This window comes from Gobius niger, assembly GCF_951799975.1.
Source record: "Gobius niger genome assembly, chromosome: 1".
Classification (NCBI taxonomy): domain Eukaryota; kingdom Metazoa; phylum Chordata; class Actinopteri; order Gobiiformes; family Gobiidae; genus Gobius; species Gobius niger.
In genome coordinates, this window is record NC_136852.1 from 3,303,966 (window position 1) to 3,321,139 (window position 17,174).

At 45.5% G+C, this 17,174-nt stretch overlaps 1 protein-coding gene across 2 annotated transcripts in view; it reads right to left on the reverse strand.

Annotated features, from left to right (window-relative positions):
• The window catches only part of usp32 (ubiquitin specific peptidase 32), a 93,508-nt gene that overhangs the window by 7,469 nt on the left and 68,865 nt on the right, over window positions 1-17,174 (reverse strand). For both annotated transcript variants that reach the window (XM_079573211.1, XM_079573212.1), the window contains exons 17-27: window positions 14,653-14,807; window positions 13,175-13,256; window positions 13,029-13,103; window positions 12,743-12,881; window positions 7,688-7,793; window positions 7,439-7,612; window positions 7,200-7,374; window positions 5,216-5,367; window positions 5,010-5,121; window positions 2,819-3,000; window positions 2,553-2,737 (exon numbers count right to left, since the gene is read on the reverse strand). In XM_079573211.1, the coding sequence (XP_079429337.1) occupies window positions 2,553-2,737; window positions 2,819-3,000; window positions 5,010-5,121; window positions 5,216-5,367; window positions 7,200-7,374; window positions 7,439-7,612; window positions 7,688-7,793; window positions 12,743-12,881; window positions 13,029-13,103; window positions 13,175-13,256; window positions 14,653-14,807 (1,537 nt within the window). The remainder of the gene's footprint in view (window positions 1-2,552; window positions 2,738-2,818; window positions 3,001-5,009; window positions 5,122-5,215; window positions 5,368-7,199; window positions 7,375-7,438; window positions 7,613-7,687; window positions 7,794-12,742; window positions 12,882-13,028; window positions 13,104-13,174; window positions 13,257-14,652; window positions 14,808-17,174) is intronic.

Genomic DNA, 17,174 nt, shown 5'->3' on the forward strand with positions numbered 1-17,174 from the left:
CAAATTATACTTTAATGACAAATAGAACCTAAACCAGAATGATATGCCTGGCTCAGTTCAATCCTCTGCTCCTGTGGACTGTTTTGGCTCAGAACAAACAAATAAATCATCTTTTTATGTTTAAAATTGCTGCCACGCCTTCATTTTGCATATGCAAATAAGTATCGATACTTTTTGCCTAATATCGATACTTAAAAAGTAGCCGTTTGATATCGATATATCGATACTGTGGTATCGATCCGCCCATCCCTAACAACAAGGAAAATCTTAATATTTGTGTGAACTTTCTCGATGATTAAGTGATTTTTTTGGAATATTGGAATATCTGAATTTACATTGCTTTGTCGCTCAAAAAGAAATTTGAAAAATTGTCATGAACAGACAACAAAATGGCAGACATTTTTTTTCAACTTTTTCCCCAATTCCCCCCATTTTCCCCTATTTGTTAATTTTGTCAATTTTATAATAACTTTTCCCCCCAATTCTTTTTTACCACGCTTTCCTCATTTCCCCTATTATTTTTTTTGTCATTTCCCACATTTATTACCATTCTTCGCACACATTTTTTGTGCAATTTTTAACCATCTTTTCCCCGGTTCCCCCAATGTCTTTTTTCCCCCCATTCATTCCCCATCGTCTTTTCCAAATGTTCCCAATTTATCAAGCCTGGAAATACCCTTGACCACGGCCAAAATGTTCGCACGGATTTGGGACCAATCACAGAACGAGGAGGGACGGCAAGACGGTGACGAGCTATTTGATATACGGAAGTTTGTTTGTTTATGGATCAAAAAAAAAAAAAAGTTTATTTGCAGATCCAACATGACAGCAGCAGACGCGACGCCATCTTTCGATCGAGCTTAAGGCCGTGTTCTAAATAGTTCAGCTCGAAAGTTTACAGCGGGTACGTCAGACGCCATCGGATACAATGATACGATTGGCTGTGGCTACGTTCAGACACACATGAGAGACATTCAGCCCAAAAAACAGCTATGGACGATCCTAAACCACACCTCTCCTACCAGAAAATTCAAAAAATTCCCCCCATTTTTAAGCAAGTTTTCCTCATTCCCTCATTTGTTATTTTTTTACATTTATCTCTTATTTCTTTCCCCCATCTTTAACCATGTTTTACCCGTTCCCCACTTTCTTCAGTCCTTCATTTATTCTAAATCAGGGCGATTTTTTTCATTTTAAAAAGACCGAGGGCCGAAGTTTTAGGCCAAAGTAAAGCACTGGAAAAATGACCATCTTAAATGACTTAAATGACTTAAAATTGCTTGAATAAAAGGTTCTTTATGTTGAATTTGAGTCTGTTTGGACTAATCTAAGATAAAGATACAAATGCTCATGCCATGGAACAAACAAACCCACTTTGAAATCAGACAAATGAACTTTTACTTTTAAAAAGATTTGTTTTTCACTTAAAATGATACAATATGATCTGAGTTAAGAGAATAATGATTTGTTCCATTGGTGATGAGATGTTTTATCTGATCTAAGACCAAATCTACTCAAACTTTAGGTTGAATCTCTTAATTCAAGTAGGTTTCTGTCATTTCTTCTATAATTTTATGTTATTTTTTTTCCTGTACAAATGCCGGAGTTGTACATATTATGACCTAATTTGGTGCATTGACAGTATTTCTCCCATTTAACCCTAAAAATGTTAAAGTACTTTCTGATTTGTGTCATAATGTTTCTCAAAATCACCTTGAGGGCCAGAGGTTCTGTGCTGGAGGGCTGGATTTCGCCCCCTGTTCTAAATGTTCCCAGTTCCCCCTATTCTTTCTCCCATTTTTTCCCCAATCCCTGCCATTATTTCCTGGTTTGCTCCTCATTTTTCCCCCCATTTTTCCTTATTTCTTTCCAATATTTGATAAAAAAAATTCTCCCCATTTTTAAGCAAGTTTTCCTCATTCCCCCATCTTATTTTTTTTTTTTTACATTTATCTCCTATTTCTTTCCCCATTTTTAACCATGTTTTACCCGTTCCCCACTTTCTTCAATCCTTCATTTAGTGTAAATGTTCCCAATTCCCCTATTCTTTCTCCCATTTTTCCCCCTAATCCCTGCCATTTTTTCCCCAAAATCTTGTGTTTTCCCCCAAAATGTTAAATTTTCCCCCCCTAATTTTCCCCCCACTTTTGCTCATGTTTTTCTTTTTTTTCTCCACCAATTTTGCCCCAAACTTCTCCAAAAACTTGTGTTTTTTTCCCCAAAATGTAAAATTGTTCCCCCCCAATTTCTTTTATGTTATATCCCCCCCCATTTTTTTTCCTAACCCCCCTCGGATTTTTTCACTAATTCTTCCTCCCCCCCTCTTTTATTTATATATTTTTATATTTCCCCCCATTTCTTGTAGGTTTTTCCCACATTCATCCCCCATTTTCCCTCCAGATTCTCCCCCATTTCTTCACATTGGAGATAATCATTCCTGCCATGACCCCGTCCAGTTTTGGGTTTATATTAATCTACGTGAGAGCTGGATCAAATGTGACGCTGACTGAAGAACAGAGCACGATCCCTGGAGCGGTAAAGTGTGCCCGTACCAGTCCTGGGCGTGGTTGCTGGCCTCCTGGGGCGGCAGGGGCGAGGCCAGGCGGGACACCTGGATCCACACGGCGTCGTACAGATCCTTCTTGCTGGTGTGGACCGTACAGGGCACGATCAGGGGCATCCCGAACAGACTGGGCCTGTTCTTCTGCGACGACAGGAAGTACAGCTCCGAGCGCATCTGCAAACGACCCACACACACACACACAGGCGTCACCAGGCGCTTCGACCCCGCCCCTCCAGCCGCCGGGTCCACACTCACCATCTTGCGGTGCATGGCGATGATGTACCCGATGAAGGGGCTGTCCTGGACGGGGGTGAGGTGCCCGTTCGTCACCCCGTTCACGAGCGGCGTCTCCGGGTCGGACAGAGCCACGGGGCCGGGGCCGCCGTTGGGGATGAGGTGACCGTTCACCGCCGAGCCGTTCGCGATGGGGGTGATGTCTGCAACGAAAAGGTCACACGGGAACGAAGCGGAGACGGGTCAGAAGAGCAACGCGGTTTATATAACTGTAAATATGTCTACACGAATATCTAAACACAGAGAGGGTGATACAGGAGGAGAAAAGACGTCTTGATAAATCCTGACGATCTGCTGCTTCTTGTGTTTTAAGCATAGACTGTAAAAAATAACGGACGTCTTCTGCTCACTCCTCCCCGTTTACCATAATGACCTCGCTCATGGGGGAATTCATGGAGGATTTACAGACTCCGCCTCCCCAGCTCTGGAGAAGCCTGTTCCTAAAAAGAGCATAAGGGCGGGATCTTCACCGTAGACTCCGCCCTTGCGTGACGTGTAGCTCGCGCTGCTCCAATGCTAACAGTCCGAGCCTCATTAAGTACCAGATTTCTAAAATTCTTCTTACGAAAACCAGCCTGGTTTCATATATTGTGACTAACCCAGCGTTATCTCAGGAGGAATATCTAGCCTAGTCTAGTGTTGAAACAATTGAAACCAGGCATTTAAGTTGTTTTTAAGGTGTCTGAACTCCAATGCTTTTCAATGGGTGCCTAGTGGTGATATGGAGGAACTACAGCAATGGCGGCCTCTAGTGTCGTGGTCATAAAGCAGAGCAGCCAGCGCCCATTGGTTCTAAGAGCACGCACTGGAGTTTCTGCTCCGGTGACTTTCTCTCACTCTGCTCTGAGCCGACCATTTAGCTCCGCCCCTTTCCCTTGAGTCTCCATGGAGACGGTTGTCGATCACAGCAGAGGCATGAAGACGATAAAACAAAAACACTTCTGAAAACTCCATGGTTTATTAAAGGAATAGGCCACCGTTTTTACATACTGAGATATGCTCTTACCTCACCTTAGTCGAGTTAATATATCCCCGTCTGGTCTTTGTCCGTGCGCTCTGTCACGCAAACGGAGCACATACGCAGCCTCTCCCACATGTCACATAGCTCCAAAAAAGCTCACGATAGAAGCTACCAAGCTCTTCCACGTGTTCCCTATTTAAATAAAGTTACGTGAAGTGTTTTCATGCGAAGTATATTTACACAGAAATGTAGCATGTCGACTATATACTTTCTGCTTGTTATCACAGCCCGGCACGATGCACGTAAAAGGCATTGTTCACAAGTTATCGACGCTTCTTCAACTGTTCTCTGCAGCTCTACAAGTCACGCAGCTTCTATTGACGGAAGTGAGCGGGGGAAGTCTTTAGGAGTTACTGCGCGGACGTTTTGCTCCTGTATCATTACGCCTCACAATATAGTCCCCCTTTTTATCTGCTTATAAAATCGACATGCTACATTTCTGTGTAAATATACTTCGCATGAAAACACTTCACGTAACTTTATTTAAATAGGGAACACGTGGAAGAGCTTGGTAGCTTCTATCGTGAGCTTTTTTGGAGCTATGTGACATGTGTGAGAGGCTGCGTATGTGCTCCGTTTGCCTGGCAGAGCGCACGGACAAAGACCAGACGGGGATATATTAACTTGGCTAAAGTGAGGTAAGAACATGTCTCAGTATGTAAAAACGGTGGCCTATTCCTTTTATTAAGAGGTTTTACTTTTGAGAGCAAATGTGACCAAAAAGAGCATCAAAAGAGCGACAAAAATGAGTAAAGTGTGGAGTCTTATGGAGCGACTGAAGTGCAGATGTATGAATGAAAACGGCTCTAAAGTTTAGTCTCTTTGTCTGCACATCCGCCCTGTGTATGTTCCTCCCGTCTTTAGCCGCTGCCGTTTCCCACAAAGGAAGTGACCATATTTGGATTACAGCGTCATCTCGGCCACAGCCTTTCCTGCTACACGTGGATCCCAAACAGGTCAGTATTTGTGCATGAATAAACGTGGGACAGACCAGGAAATGCTGCCATGTTTTGGAGGGATTTCCTGGAAAACTCTGGTGGGCGATATATATAACAAAAACATTGTAAAGGATGAGTTTGCTGTTGTATTTCGCAGCCCTGACGATGACGCCGCAGGTGAGTTGGCACTGACCGGTGAGGGTGGGCGAGCTCAGGGAGGTGGGCGAGCCGGGCACCGGGATCTCGAACGCACACAGGAAACCGTTCACCGACATGCGCACCTTCTGGTTATCCTGAGGGAAGTTCTGCAACACAACAACACCACAGCTCTGAAACTGGAGACGCCAAGGAAGGAGCAGATACTCCTCACACAGAAAAAGAAGAAATAAAAGGCGTTACCTTGATATTGGACGAGTGAACCTCTGCCAGGAGGATCTGCTCCGGTTTGAGGCTGCAGAGTTCGCTCAGCTGCTTCTTCAGACCCGTGTACTTCTCGTCCATGTTCAGCCTGAGCCCGAACCGCACCGGCGTCGACCCGTCCAGCTTTATCACTGCAATGACATCATCAATTTATCACAGCAACGACATCATCAATGAATCACAGCAACGACATCATCAATTTATCACAGCAACGACATCATCAATGAATCACAGCAACGACATCATCAATTTATCAGAGCAACGACCACGATTCTAATAACGGGTTGGGTATTGTTCAAAAAATGTTCGATACCGGTACTTTAACGATGCCTGGAAATGAGGAAAAATAAATAAATAAAGAAAACTTTCCAAGATCTTATTTCGCTCCCCTATTTATACAATTTTTTTCCACTTTTTCCCACAATTTTTTTAATGTGTTTTTTCCCAAATTTTCCCCAATTTTGTCTCAAATTTTCCCAAAATCTTCCAAAATGTTAAATTTTCCATCCATCCATCCATTTTCTTCCTCTTTATCCGGGGCAGCAGTCTCAGCAGAGATGCCCAAACTTCCCGGTCCACACACACCTCCTCCAGCTGTTCTGACCCCGAGGCGACACCAGGCCAGCTCGGAGACATAGTCCCACCAACGTGTCCTGGATCTTCCACGAGGCCTTGTCCCACTAGGACATGCCTGGAACACCTCCCGCGGGAGGCGACCAGGAGGCATCCGGAACAGATGCCCGAGCCACCTCAGCTGCTCCTTTCGACGTGAAGGAGCAGAGACTCTACTCCGAGCTCCTCCCGGGTAACTGAGCTCCTCACCCGATCTCGGAGGGTGCGCCCAGCCACCCTGCGAAGGAAACTCATTTCGGCCGCTTGTATTCGCGATCTTGTCCTTTCGGTCATGACCCAAATCTCATGACCATAGGTGAGGGCGGGAACGTAGATCGATCAACCCCGTGAACTGCTACCTTAACGTGGTGGGGTTGTTTGAGTGCCCGAATAATCCGAGGAGCTCTGTTGTCTGGGGCTTTATGCCCCTGGTCGGGTCTCCCATGGCAAACAGGTCCGAGGTGACGGGTCAGACAAAGAGCAGTTCAAAAGACTCTTATGGACGTACGACATACAAGGACCGAGACGTCGCCGGGCATGGCGCAGCCGGGGCCCCACCCTGGAGCCAGACCTGGGGTTGGGGCCCGAACGCGAGCGCCTGGTGGCCGGGTCTCTGCCCACGGGGCCCGGCCGGGCCCAGCCCGAAGGGACGACGTGGGCCCGCCCTCCTGTGGACTCACCACCCGCAGAGGGATCCGTAGGGGTCGGGTGCAGAGAGGACTGGGTGGCGGTCGAGGCCGGGTGCCTCGGCGACCTGGTCCACATGCGCAGCTTTTGGCGTTTGTTAAATTTTCCCCCTCTATTTTTTTTTCCAGTTTTTTCCCCAAATTCCCCCAATTTTCCCCCCACTTTTGCTCATGTTTTTCTTTTTTTTCCACCAATTTTGCCCCAAACTTCTCCAAAAACTTTTTTCCACAAAATGTAAAATTTTCTCCCCCAATTTTTTGGGTTTTTCCCCCCCCAAAATTTATTTTTTTTCCCAAATTTCCCCCCAAAATTCCCCCAAATTTTAAATTTGTTCCCCAATTTTTTTAAAAAGTTTTTTTCCCCCCAAATTAAAAATGTTTTCCCCAATTTTCCCCCCCCACTTTTGTTCACGTTTTTATTTTTTTTTTCCACCAATTTTGCCCCAATTTTTTTCCCAATTCACCTTACCTTATTTAATGTCTTTCACTTTTCTTTTCTTATACATTGTGATAACCAACAGCTTCAAAACAATAGACATTATATTTCTTTTCGGTGCCTGCTTTTCGATACTTTTATTTTTCCGATCCCAAACCGGTACCAGCCCTAGCTCTAAAAACAAAGACTGCAAACTAACAGAAAGCTCCAGCCGGGCCGCCCCGCTCACCTGTGATCTCCAGGTGCATGTAGCTGTCCATGGGCAGGGGCAGCGACAGGAAGTTGAAGGGGTCGAAGCGGGCGCTGATGTGGCCGCAGGTTTTGCACTTGACCTGGGACTTGAGCTGGCCGTGGAACAGGTCGACCACGATGGAGCGGTTCCGGCGCAGGTGGTTCTCCCACGCCTGAGGAAACAGAAACGCTAAAGCAACTGGTGACTGAAACATCTCACACACACCTCGCACTGACCTCTGAGGCCACCTCCCAGTCCGGACGCCCGTCGCTGTCCTTCAGCTCCACGTACGGCTTCTCGTGGACCCGGTTCAGGTCCTCGTGGAGGCCGTCCAGCAGGAACGCCAGCAGCTCCTGGGAGTCCTGCTGCTGGAAGCCGTTGAAGCGCGGGGCGTACTTCGCTATCGTCCACTGCAGGAGGGGATACAGAGGTGGCGTTAGCTTGATTCTGGCGTTACGCTGAGGACCTGATGTCTGGTCTCTGACCCGGAGTTTGAGCGGAGCCACGTTCTTCTGCGTGCCGCTCCACAGCTCCAGCACCAGGTCGCCGTAACACTTGGCCATGTGCCCGCGCATCCCGATGGGGTTCGTCCTGGAGGGAAGAGCGAGGCGTGGGTTACGTGGAGGAGGGAGGAGAGGAGGAGAGGAGAGAGGAGGGAGGAGAGAGGAGGGAGAGGGAGGAGAGAGAGGAGGGAGGGAGAGGAGAGAGGAGGGAGGAGAGAGAGAGAAGAGAGGAGAGAGGAGGGAGGAGGGAGAGAGGAGGGAGAGAGGTGGGAGGAGAGAGGAGGGAGAGGAGAGAGGAGAGAGGAGAGAGGAGAGAGAGGAGAGAGAAGAGAGAGAGGGAGGAGAGAGAGGAGTGGAGAGAGGAGGGGAGAGGTGGGAGGAGAGAGGAGGGAGAGAGGTGGGAGGAGAGAGGAGGGAGAGGAGAGAGAAGAGAGGAGAGAGAGGAGAGAGAGGGAGGAGAGAGGAGGGAGAGGGAGGAGGGAGTAGAGAGGAGAGAGAGGAGAGAGAGGAGAGGAGAGAGGAGAGAGGAGGGAGGAGGGAGTAGAGAGGAGGGAGAGGAGAGAGGAGGGAGAGAGGTGGGAGGAGAGAGGAGGGAGAGGAGAGAGAAGAGAGGAGAGAGAGGAGAGAGAAGAGAGAGGTGGGAGGAGAGAGGAGGGAGAGGAGAGAGAAGAGAGGAGAGAGAGGAGAGAGAAGAGAGAGAGGGAGGAGAGAGGAGGGAGAGGGAGGAGGGAGTAGAGAGGAGAGAGAGGAGAGAGAGGAGAGGAGAGAGGAGGAGAGAGGAGGGAGGAGGGAGTAGAGAGGAGGGAGAGGAGGGAGGAGAGAAAGGAGGGAGGAGGGGAGAGGGGAGAGAGGAGAGAGGAGGGAGGAGGGAGAGGAGAGAGAAGAGAGGAGAGAGGAGAGAGGAGGGAGAGGGAGGAGGGAGTAGAGAGGAGGGAGAGGAGGGAGGAGAGAAAGGAGGGAGGAGGGGAGAGGGGAGAGAGGAGAGAGGAGGGAGGGCGGAGAGAGGAGAGAGGAGGGAGAGAGGGAGGGCGGAGAGGGAGGAGAGAGGAGGGAGGAGAGAGAAGAGAGGAGAGAGGAGGGAGAGGAGAGAGAGGAGGGAGAGAGGAGGGAGGAGAGAGGAGGGAGAGAGGAGGGAGGAGGAGAGAGGAGAGAGGAGAGAGAGAGGAGGGAGGAGAGAGAGGAGAGAGGAGGGAGGAGAGAGAAGAGAGGAGAGAGAGGAGAGGAGAGAGAGGAGGGAGAGAGGAGGGAGAGAGGAGGGAGGAGAGAGAAGAGAGGAGAGAGAGGAGGGAGAGAGGAGGGAGAGAGGAGGGAGGAGAGAGAGGAGAGAGGAGAGAGGAGGGAGAGAGGAGGGAGGAGAGAGAGGAGAGAGGAGGGAGAGAGGAGGGAGGAGAGAGAGGAGGGAGGAGAGAGAGGAGGGAGGAGAGAGGAGGGAGGAGAGAGAAGAGAGGAGAGAGAGGGAGGAGAGAGAGGGAGGAGGGAGGAGAGAGGAGAGAGAGGAGAGAGAGGAGAGAGAGGAGAGAGGAGGGAGAGAGGAGGGAGAGAGGAGGGAGGAGAGAGGAGGGAGAGAGGAGGGAGGAGAGAGAGGAGAGAGGAGAGAGGAGGGAGAGAGGAGGGAGAGAGGAGGGAGGAGAGAGAGGAGAGAGGAGAGAGGAGGGAGAGAGGAGGGAGGAGAGAGGAGAGAGGAGGGAGAGAGGAGGGAGGAGAGAGAGGAGAGAGGAGGGAGAGAGGAGGGAGGAGAGAGAGGAGGGAGGATAGAGAGGAGGGAGGAGAGAGGAGGGAGGAGAGAGAAGAGAGGAGAGAGAGGGAGGAGAGAGAGGGAGGAGGGAGGAGAGAGGAGAGAGGAGAGAGAGGAGAGAGGAGGGAGGAGAGAGAGGGAGGAGGGAGAAGGGAGGAGAGAGAGGAGGGAGTAGGGAGGAGAGAGGAGAGGAGGGAGGAGAGAAGTGAGAGAGAGGAGGGAGAGAGAGGAGGGAGGAGGGAGGAGAGAGAGGAGGGAGAGAGAGGGAGGAGGGAGGAGGGAGGAGAGGAGGGAGTGAGAGGGAGGTGGGTGGAGGGAGGGAGGAGGGAGAGTGGGAGGAGGGAGAGAGGAGGGAGAGGAGAGAAGAGAGAGGAGGGAGAGAGGAGGGAGAGAGGTAGGAGGGAGAGAGGAGGGAGAGAGGAGGGAGAGAGGAGAGAGGAGGGAGGGAGAGAGAGGAGGGAGAGGAGAGAGAGGAGAGAGAGGAGGGAGAGAGGAGGGAGAGGAGAGAGAGGAGAGAGGAGTGAGAGGAGGGAGCGAGGAGGGAGAGGAGAGTGGAGAGAGAGGAGAGAGAGGAGAGAGGAGGGAGAGGAGGGAGAGGAGGGAGAGGAGGGAGAGGAGGGAGAGGAGAGAGGAGGGAGAGAGGAGGGAGAGGAGAGAGAGGAGAGAGAGGAGGGAGAGGAGAGAGGAGGGAGAGAGGAGGGAGAGGAGAGAGAGGAGAGAGAGGAGAGAGAGGAGAGAGAGGAGAGAGAGAGGAGGGAGAGGAGAGAGAGGAGGAGAGAGGAGGGAGAGGAGGGAGAGGAGAGAGAGGAGAGAGAGGAGAGAGAGGAGAGAGAGAGGAGGGAGAGGAGAGAGGAGAGAGAGGTGAGAGAGGAGAGAGAGGAGGGTGAGTGGAGGGAGAGGAGAGAGAGGAGAGAGAGGAGAGAGAGGAGAGAGAGGAGAGTGAGGAGGGAGGAGAGAGAGGAGAGAGAGGAGAGAGAGGAGAGAGAGGAGGAGAGAGGAGGGAGAGGAGTGAGAGGAGAGAGAGGAGGTGAGTGGAGGGAGTGAGAGTGAGGAGAGGAGGTGAGTGAGGTGAGAGAGGAGGGTGAGAGGAGGGAGTGGTGAGAGAGGAGGAGGAGAGGAGGGTGAGAGAGGGTGGGGAGGAGGGAGGGAGGAGGGAGTGAGGGAGGAGGGAGAGAGGAGGGAGAGGAGAGAAGAGAGAGGAGGGAGAGAGGAGGGAGAGTGGGTGGTGGAGTGAGGTGGGAGAGAGGAGGGAGAGTGGTGAGGGAGGGAGGAGTGAGAGGTGGGAGAGGTGAGAGTGGAGAGAGAGGGGATGAGAGGAGGGAGAGGAGAGAGAGGTGAGAGGAGAGAGAGGAGGGAGAGAGGAGGGAGAGGAGAGAGGAGAGAGAGGAGAGAGAGGAGAGAGGAGGGAGAGGAGGGAGAGGAGGGAGAGGAGGGAGAGGAGAGAGGAGGGAGAGAGGAGGGAGAGGAGAGAGGAGAGAGAGAGGAGAGAGAGGAGGGAGAGGAGAGAGGAGGGAGAGAGGAGGAGAGGAGAGAGAGGAGAGAGAGGATGAGAGGAGAGAGAGGAGAGAGAGGAGAGAGAGAGGAGGGAGAGGAGAGAGAGGAGGAGGGAGAGAGGAGGGAGGAGGGAGAGGAGAGAGAGGAGAGAGAGGAGAGAGAGGAGAGAGAGAGGAGGGAGAGGAGAGAGGAGAGAGAGGAGAGAGAGGAGAGAGAGGAGGGAGAGAGGAGGGAGAGGAGAGAGAGGAGAGAGAGGAGAGAGAGGAGAGAGAGGAGAGAGAGGAGGGAGGAGAGAGAGGAGAGAGAGGAGAGAGAGGAGAGAGAGGAGGGAGAGAGGAGGGGAGAGGAGAGAGAGGAGAGAGAGGAGGGAGAGAGGAGGGAGGAGAGAGAGGAGAGAGAGGAGAGAGAGGAGAGAGAGGAGGGAGAGAGGAGGGAGAGGAGAGAGAGGAGAGAGGAGAGAGAGGAGAGAGAGGAGAGAGAGGGGAGAGAGGAGGGAGAGGAGAGAGAGGAGAGAGAGGAGAGAGAGGAGAGAGAGAGGAGGGAGAGGAGAGAGAGGAGGGAGAGAGGAGGGAGAGGAGGGAGAGGAGAGAGAGGAGAGAGAGGAGAGAGAGGAGAGAGAGGAGAGAGAGGAGGGAGAGGAGGAGAGGAGAGAGGAGGGAGAGAGGAGGGAGAGGAGAGAGAGGAGAGAGGAGGGAGAGGAGGGAGAGGAGAGAGAGGAGAGAGGAGGGAGAGGAGGGAGAGGAGGGAGAGGAGGGAGAGGAGAGAGGAGGGAGAGGAGAGAGAGGAGAGAGAGGAGAGAGAGGAGAGAGAGGAGAGAGAGGAGGGAGAGGAGAGAGGAGGGAGAGAGGAGGGAGAGGAGAGAGAGGAGAGAGAGGAGAGAGAGGAGGGAGAGAGGAGGGAGAGGAGAGAGAGGAGGGAGAGAGGAGGGAGAGGAGGGAGAGGAGAGAGGAGGGAGAGAGGAGGGAGAGGAGAGAGAGGAGAGAGGAGGGAGAGGAGGGAGAGGAGAGAGAGGAGAGAGGAGGGAGAGGAGGGAGAGGAGGGAGAGGAGGGAGAGGAGAGAGGAGGGAGAGGAGAGAGAGGAGAGAGAGGAGAGAGAGGAGGGAGAGGAGGGAGAGGAGGGAGAGGAGAGAGGAGGGAGAGAGGAGGGAGAGGAGAGAGAGGAGAGAGAGGAGAGAGAGGAGGGAGAGAGGAGGGAGAGGAGAGAGAGGAGAGAGAGGAGAGAGAGGAGAGAGAGGAGAGAGAGGAGAGAGAGAGGAGGGAGAGGAGAGAGAGGAGAGAGAGGAGGGAGAGGAGGGAGAGGAGAGAGAGGAGGGAGAGGAGAGAGAGGAAGGAGAGGAGAGAGAGGAGGGAGAGGAGAGAGAGGAGAGAGAGGAGAGAGAGGAGGGAGAGAGGAGGGAGAGGAGAGAGAGGAGAGAGAGGAGGGAGAGGAGAGAGAGGAGAGAGGAGAGAGAGGAGAGAGAGGAGAGAGAGGAGAGAGAGGAGAGAGAGGAGGGAGAGAGGAGGGAGAGGAGAGAGAGGAGAGAGGAGAGAGAGGAGAGAGAGGAGGGAGGAGAGAGGAGAGAGAGGAGAGAGGAGGGAGGAGAGAGGAGGGAGGAGAGAGGAGAGAGGAGAGAGGAGAGAGAGGAGGGAGAGGAGGGAGGAGGGAGGAGGGAGAGGAGAGAGGAGGGAGGAGGGAGTGGAGAGAGGAGAGAGAGAGAGAGGGGGGAGGGAGAGGGAGGAGAGAGAGGGAGGAGAGAGGAAGGAGAGAGAGGGAGGAGAGAGAGAAGAGGAGAGAGGAGGGAGAGAGGAGGGAGGAGGGCGGGACTCACCTGTTGAGCTCGTACAGGTGCGTCCCTGAGGTGAAGTAGTCGGTCAGTGGTTTGGTGTTGCTCACACACTGGATACTGGAGTTCATGAAGCAGGTGTTGCCCAAGTTACTCAGCCCCGTCGCCCCCTTCTCTGTCGGGACTGTCGGAGAAAACAGAGTAACGTCATATTCCTCACTCCCATACAACATATAAACATAAAAAAAAACATATATAATAGATTCAGTGAGAGAGGAAGATTAAATCGTGTCAGCTTTAAGCCCAGATGTTTCAGGTTCCTGTGACTCACCTTTGTGTCGGTCCATTTTGCTGCTGTTTGCGATGAAGGACATTTCCTCGGGCCAACTCATGTCTTTGTTCCGCACTGAAACAGAACAGACAAAGTTCATAAGGAGCCGTTGTGGTTGTTTCTGTCGTGTTTTTCAGAGTCTGCACCTTCGATGACCAGCTGCTGCTCATCGTGGATCTTCAGACTTTCTAACGTGTGGTCCTCGTCGTCCAGGAGAGTCAGGTAGTTCTGTGACCACAACAGGAAAAACTTCATTCAGTGATTGGGATTTGTACTCGACGGACATGTGTCTGTGTATGTAAATGAGAACAGATGAATGTGTGGTTTAATCGAGAGTGTCCTGATGTCACTCGGTCTGTTTCGTACCTTTTCTTTTGATGAAGTGAATCTGCTGCTGTTGTGTCGGCAAGGAACTGATTTTAAAAATTCACTTCTAATGTATTTTATATTTTATTTTATATTTTGTATTTTATATTTTATATTTTATATTTTATATTTTATATTTTATATTTTATTTTGCATTTATTTAGCATTTTATTTTATATTTTGTATTTTATATTTTATATTTTGTATTTTATATTTTATTCTGTATATATTTAGTATTTTATTTTATATTTTAAATTCTATTTTGCATTTATTCAGTATTTTATTTTAAATGTTGTATTTTATATTGTATTTTATATTTTATATAGTATTTTATTTTATATTTTATTTTGCATTTATTTAGTATTTTATTCTATATTTAGTATTTTATTCTATATTTTGTATTTATTTAGTATTTTATTTTATATTTTATTTTGCATTTATTTAGTATTTTATTTTATATTTTGTATTTTATATTTTATTTTGTATTTATTTAGTATTTTATTCTATATTTAGTATTTTATTCTATATTTAGTATTTTATTTTGTATATATTTAGTATTTTATTTTATATTTTGAATTCTATTTTGCATTTATTTAGTATTTTATTTTAAATGTTGTATTTTATATTTTATATAGTATTTTATTTTATATTTTATTTTGCATTTATTTAGTATTTTATTCTATATTTAGTATTTTATTCTATATTTAGTATTTTATTCTATATTTTGTATTTTATTTTATATTTGGTATTTATTTAGCATTTTATTTTATATTTTATTTTGCATTTATTTAGTATTTTATTTTATATTTTGTATTTTATATTTTATTTTGTATATATTTAGTATTTTATTTTAAATGTTGTATTTTATATTTTATTTAGTATTTATTTAGTATTTTATTTTATATTTTATTTTGCATTTATTTAGTATTTTATTCTATATTTTGCATTTTATTTTGTATTTTGTATTAATTTAGTATTTTATATTTTATTTGGCATTTATTTAGTATTTTATTCTATATTTAGTATTTTATTCTATATTTAGTATTTTATTTTATATTTAGTATTTTATTCTATATTTAGTATTTTATTTTATATTTTGTATTTTATATTTTATTTTGCATTCATTTAGTATTTTATTTGATATTTTGACGACAACAGGAAACTTCATTCAGTGATTGGGACGGTATTGTGATTTCTAGTTGGCGGACAGGTCTGTGTGTGTAAACGAGAACAGATGAATGTGTGCGTGTCCGTGTACCTCGCTGTTGTAGAGCCACAGCCTCATGTCCTCCTCTTTGATCCGCAGCCTCTGGGACAGGTACAGGTGGATGTCTTTGATGGTGCCCATTCGACTGAAGCAGCCGCTGTACGCCAGCACCCGCTTCAGGGGCGCGTTCGGGGACGGGACGTTCCCTGCGAAAGCGAGGACAGCCACAAATAAACGAGAGGAGGAAGCTTCAAACAGTTTCAGTCCAAGTCACTGCAGAGACGTGTTGTTGAAAAGAATGGCCGTGATTTGAGCAGATTTGAGCTGAGAGGTTTTGAAGTCAGTGACCACGTCTTAACCCGGGTTTATCAGGGTTTAATCGAGAGTGTCCTGATGTCACTCGGTCTGTTTCGTTACTTTTGTTTTGATGAGGTGAATCTGCTGCTGCTGTGTCGGCAAGGAACTGATTTATTATTGTATTTCATCTTTTGTATTTTATATTTTATTTTGTATTTTATTTTATATTTTATATTTTATATTTTATTTGAATTTATTTAGCATTTTATTTTATATTTTATTTTGCATTTTATTCTATATTTTGCATTTTATTTTATATTTTGTATTCTATATTTTATTTGGCTTTTATTTAGTATTTTATTCTATATTTTTTATTTTTTATTTTATTTTGTATTTATTTAGTATTTTATTTTATATTTTTTATTTTATATTTTATTTTGTATTTATTTAGTATTTTATTTTATATTTTGTTTTGTATATATTTAGTATTTTATTTTATATTTTGTATTTTATATTTTATTTTGTATTTATTTAGTATTTTATTTTATATTTTTAGTATTTTATTTTATATTTTATTTTGCATTTTAGTATTTTATTTTATATTTAAAATTCTATTTTGCATTTATTTAGTTTAGTTATTTAGTTATTTAGTAAAATTGTGTATTTTAGATTTTCTTTAGTATTTATTTAGTATTTCATTTTATATTTTATTTTGAATTTATTTAGTATTTTATTTTATATTTTACTTTGCATTTATTTAGTATTTCATTTTATATTTTGTATTTTATATTTTATTTATTTTGTATTTTATATTTTTTTTATTTTGTATTTTGTATCGTTTTTGCATGGTATTCTATTCTATTAAATTAAGAAAAAACATATTGCTAGACTTAAAATCAGATAATAAACCCCATTTTACGTGGAATAAGATAAATGTTCCTATTCAAGTGCAAAAAAGAAGAAGAAGGAAAGTGTAATATTTACTACAAAAATACATATTTAGCCCAAATTACTCAAATCAAGGCAGATTCTTCGCTTGAATCAAAGATCTGTGTGAGGCAACGCTGCGTTTCAATCATTTCACTCTTACAAAAACATCTTCACTTCAGCAGCTCCTTCAGACTCACAACTTTACGAGGCCTGGACTCTTTTTTTCAGGAGTTTTTTTTTTAAATATTAAATTCCCGACCGGATTTACTGAGCTTTTTCACCTCCCAGAAAACAAGGCAGGAAATTGGAATTTTTACAGATTTTTCCCACTGATAAATCAACAAAATAAAACTCTTCATTTAAACCTGGCTCGATCCATTATTTACATTCTGCTGTTGAAAATATAATAAATTGCGTAAATTTTCCGTCTTATTTTTACATAAAACCTTAATTGACAGAAAACATAAATTTTTTGCTCATATTTAACAACTGGTGCCAATTTATTTAGTGCAAATACAGTAATAACTGCAGAAGCTAATAAAGAGTAACATCCACAAATGTTCATATATTGACACATTTCAAAATAAATGTCCAGATCCAAAAAATAAGGGTTGTAGTAAGTTGCTAGTATGATAATTGATAACTAGTGTAACACACACCAGTAACAAATGTAGAAGGTATTGAAGATTATCCATATTTAAAACATTTTTGGGGAAAAAACAAAAAAAACATTTGTTTACATAAATTTCAAAATAAAGGCTCAGACCTGTAAATGTGTGTGTAAATTTGGTGCCATTACATTGAAAACTGTAGAAGCTATTGAAGAGTACTATCCATACATAGTTATATTTTGTTATGGATTTCAAAATAAAGGTTTCAGACCTGAAAAATAAAGGTTGTAGTAAGTTTCTGGTATGATAATTGGTAACTAGTGTAAATTTGGTGCCATTACATTGAAAACTGTAGAAGCTATTGAAGAGTAATATCCATAAATAGTTATATTTTGGTACGGATTTCAAAATAAAGGCTCAGACCTGAAAAATAAAGGTTGTAGTAAGTTGCTAATATGATAATTGGTAACTAGTGCAAATTTGGTGCCACTACAGTTAAAAAATGTAGAAGCTATTGAAGAGTAATGTCCATAAATTCGTAGTTATATTTTGGCATGGATTTCAAAATAAAGGCTCAGACCTTAGAATTGATAACAAGTGTGAATTTGGTGCCACGACAGTAAAAAAAAATGTAGAAGGTATTGAAGAGTAATATCTCTACATTGTTATATTTTTGTATAAATTTCAAAATAAAGGCTCAGACCTGAAAAATAAAGGTTATAGTAAGTTGCTAAT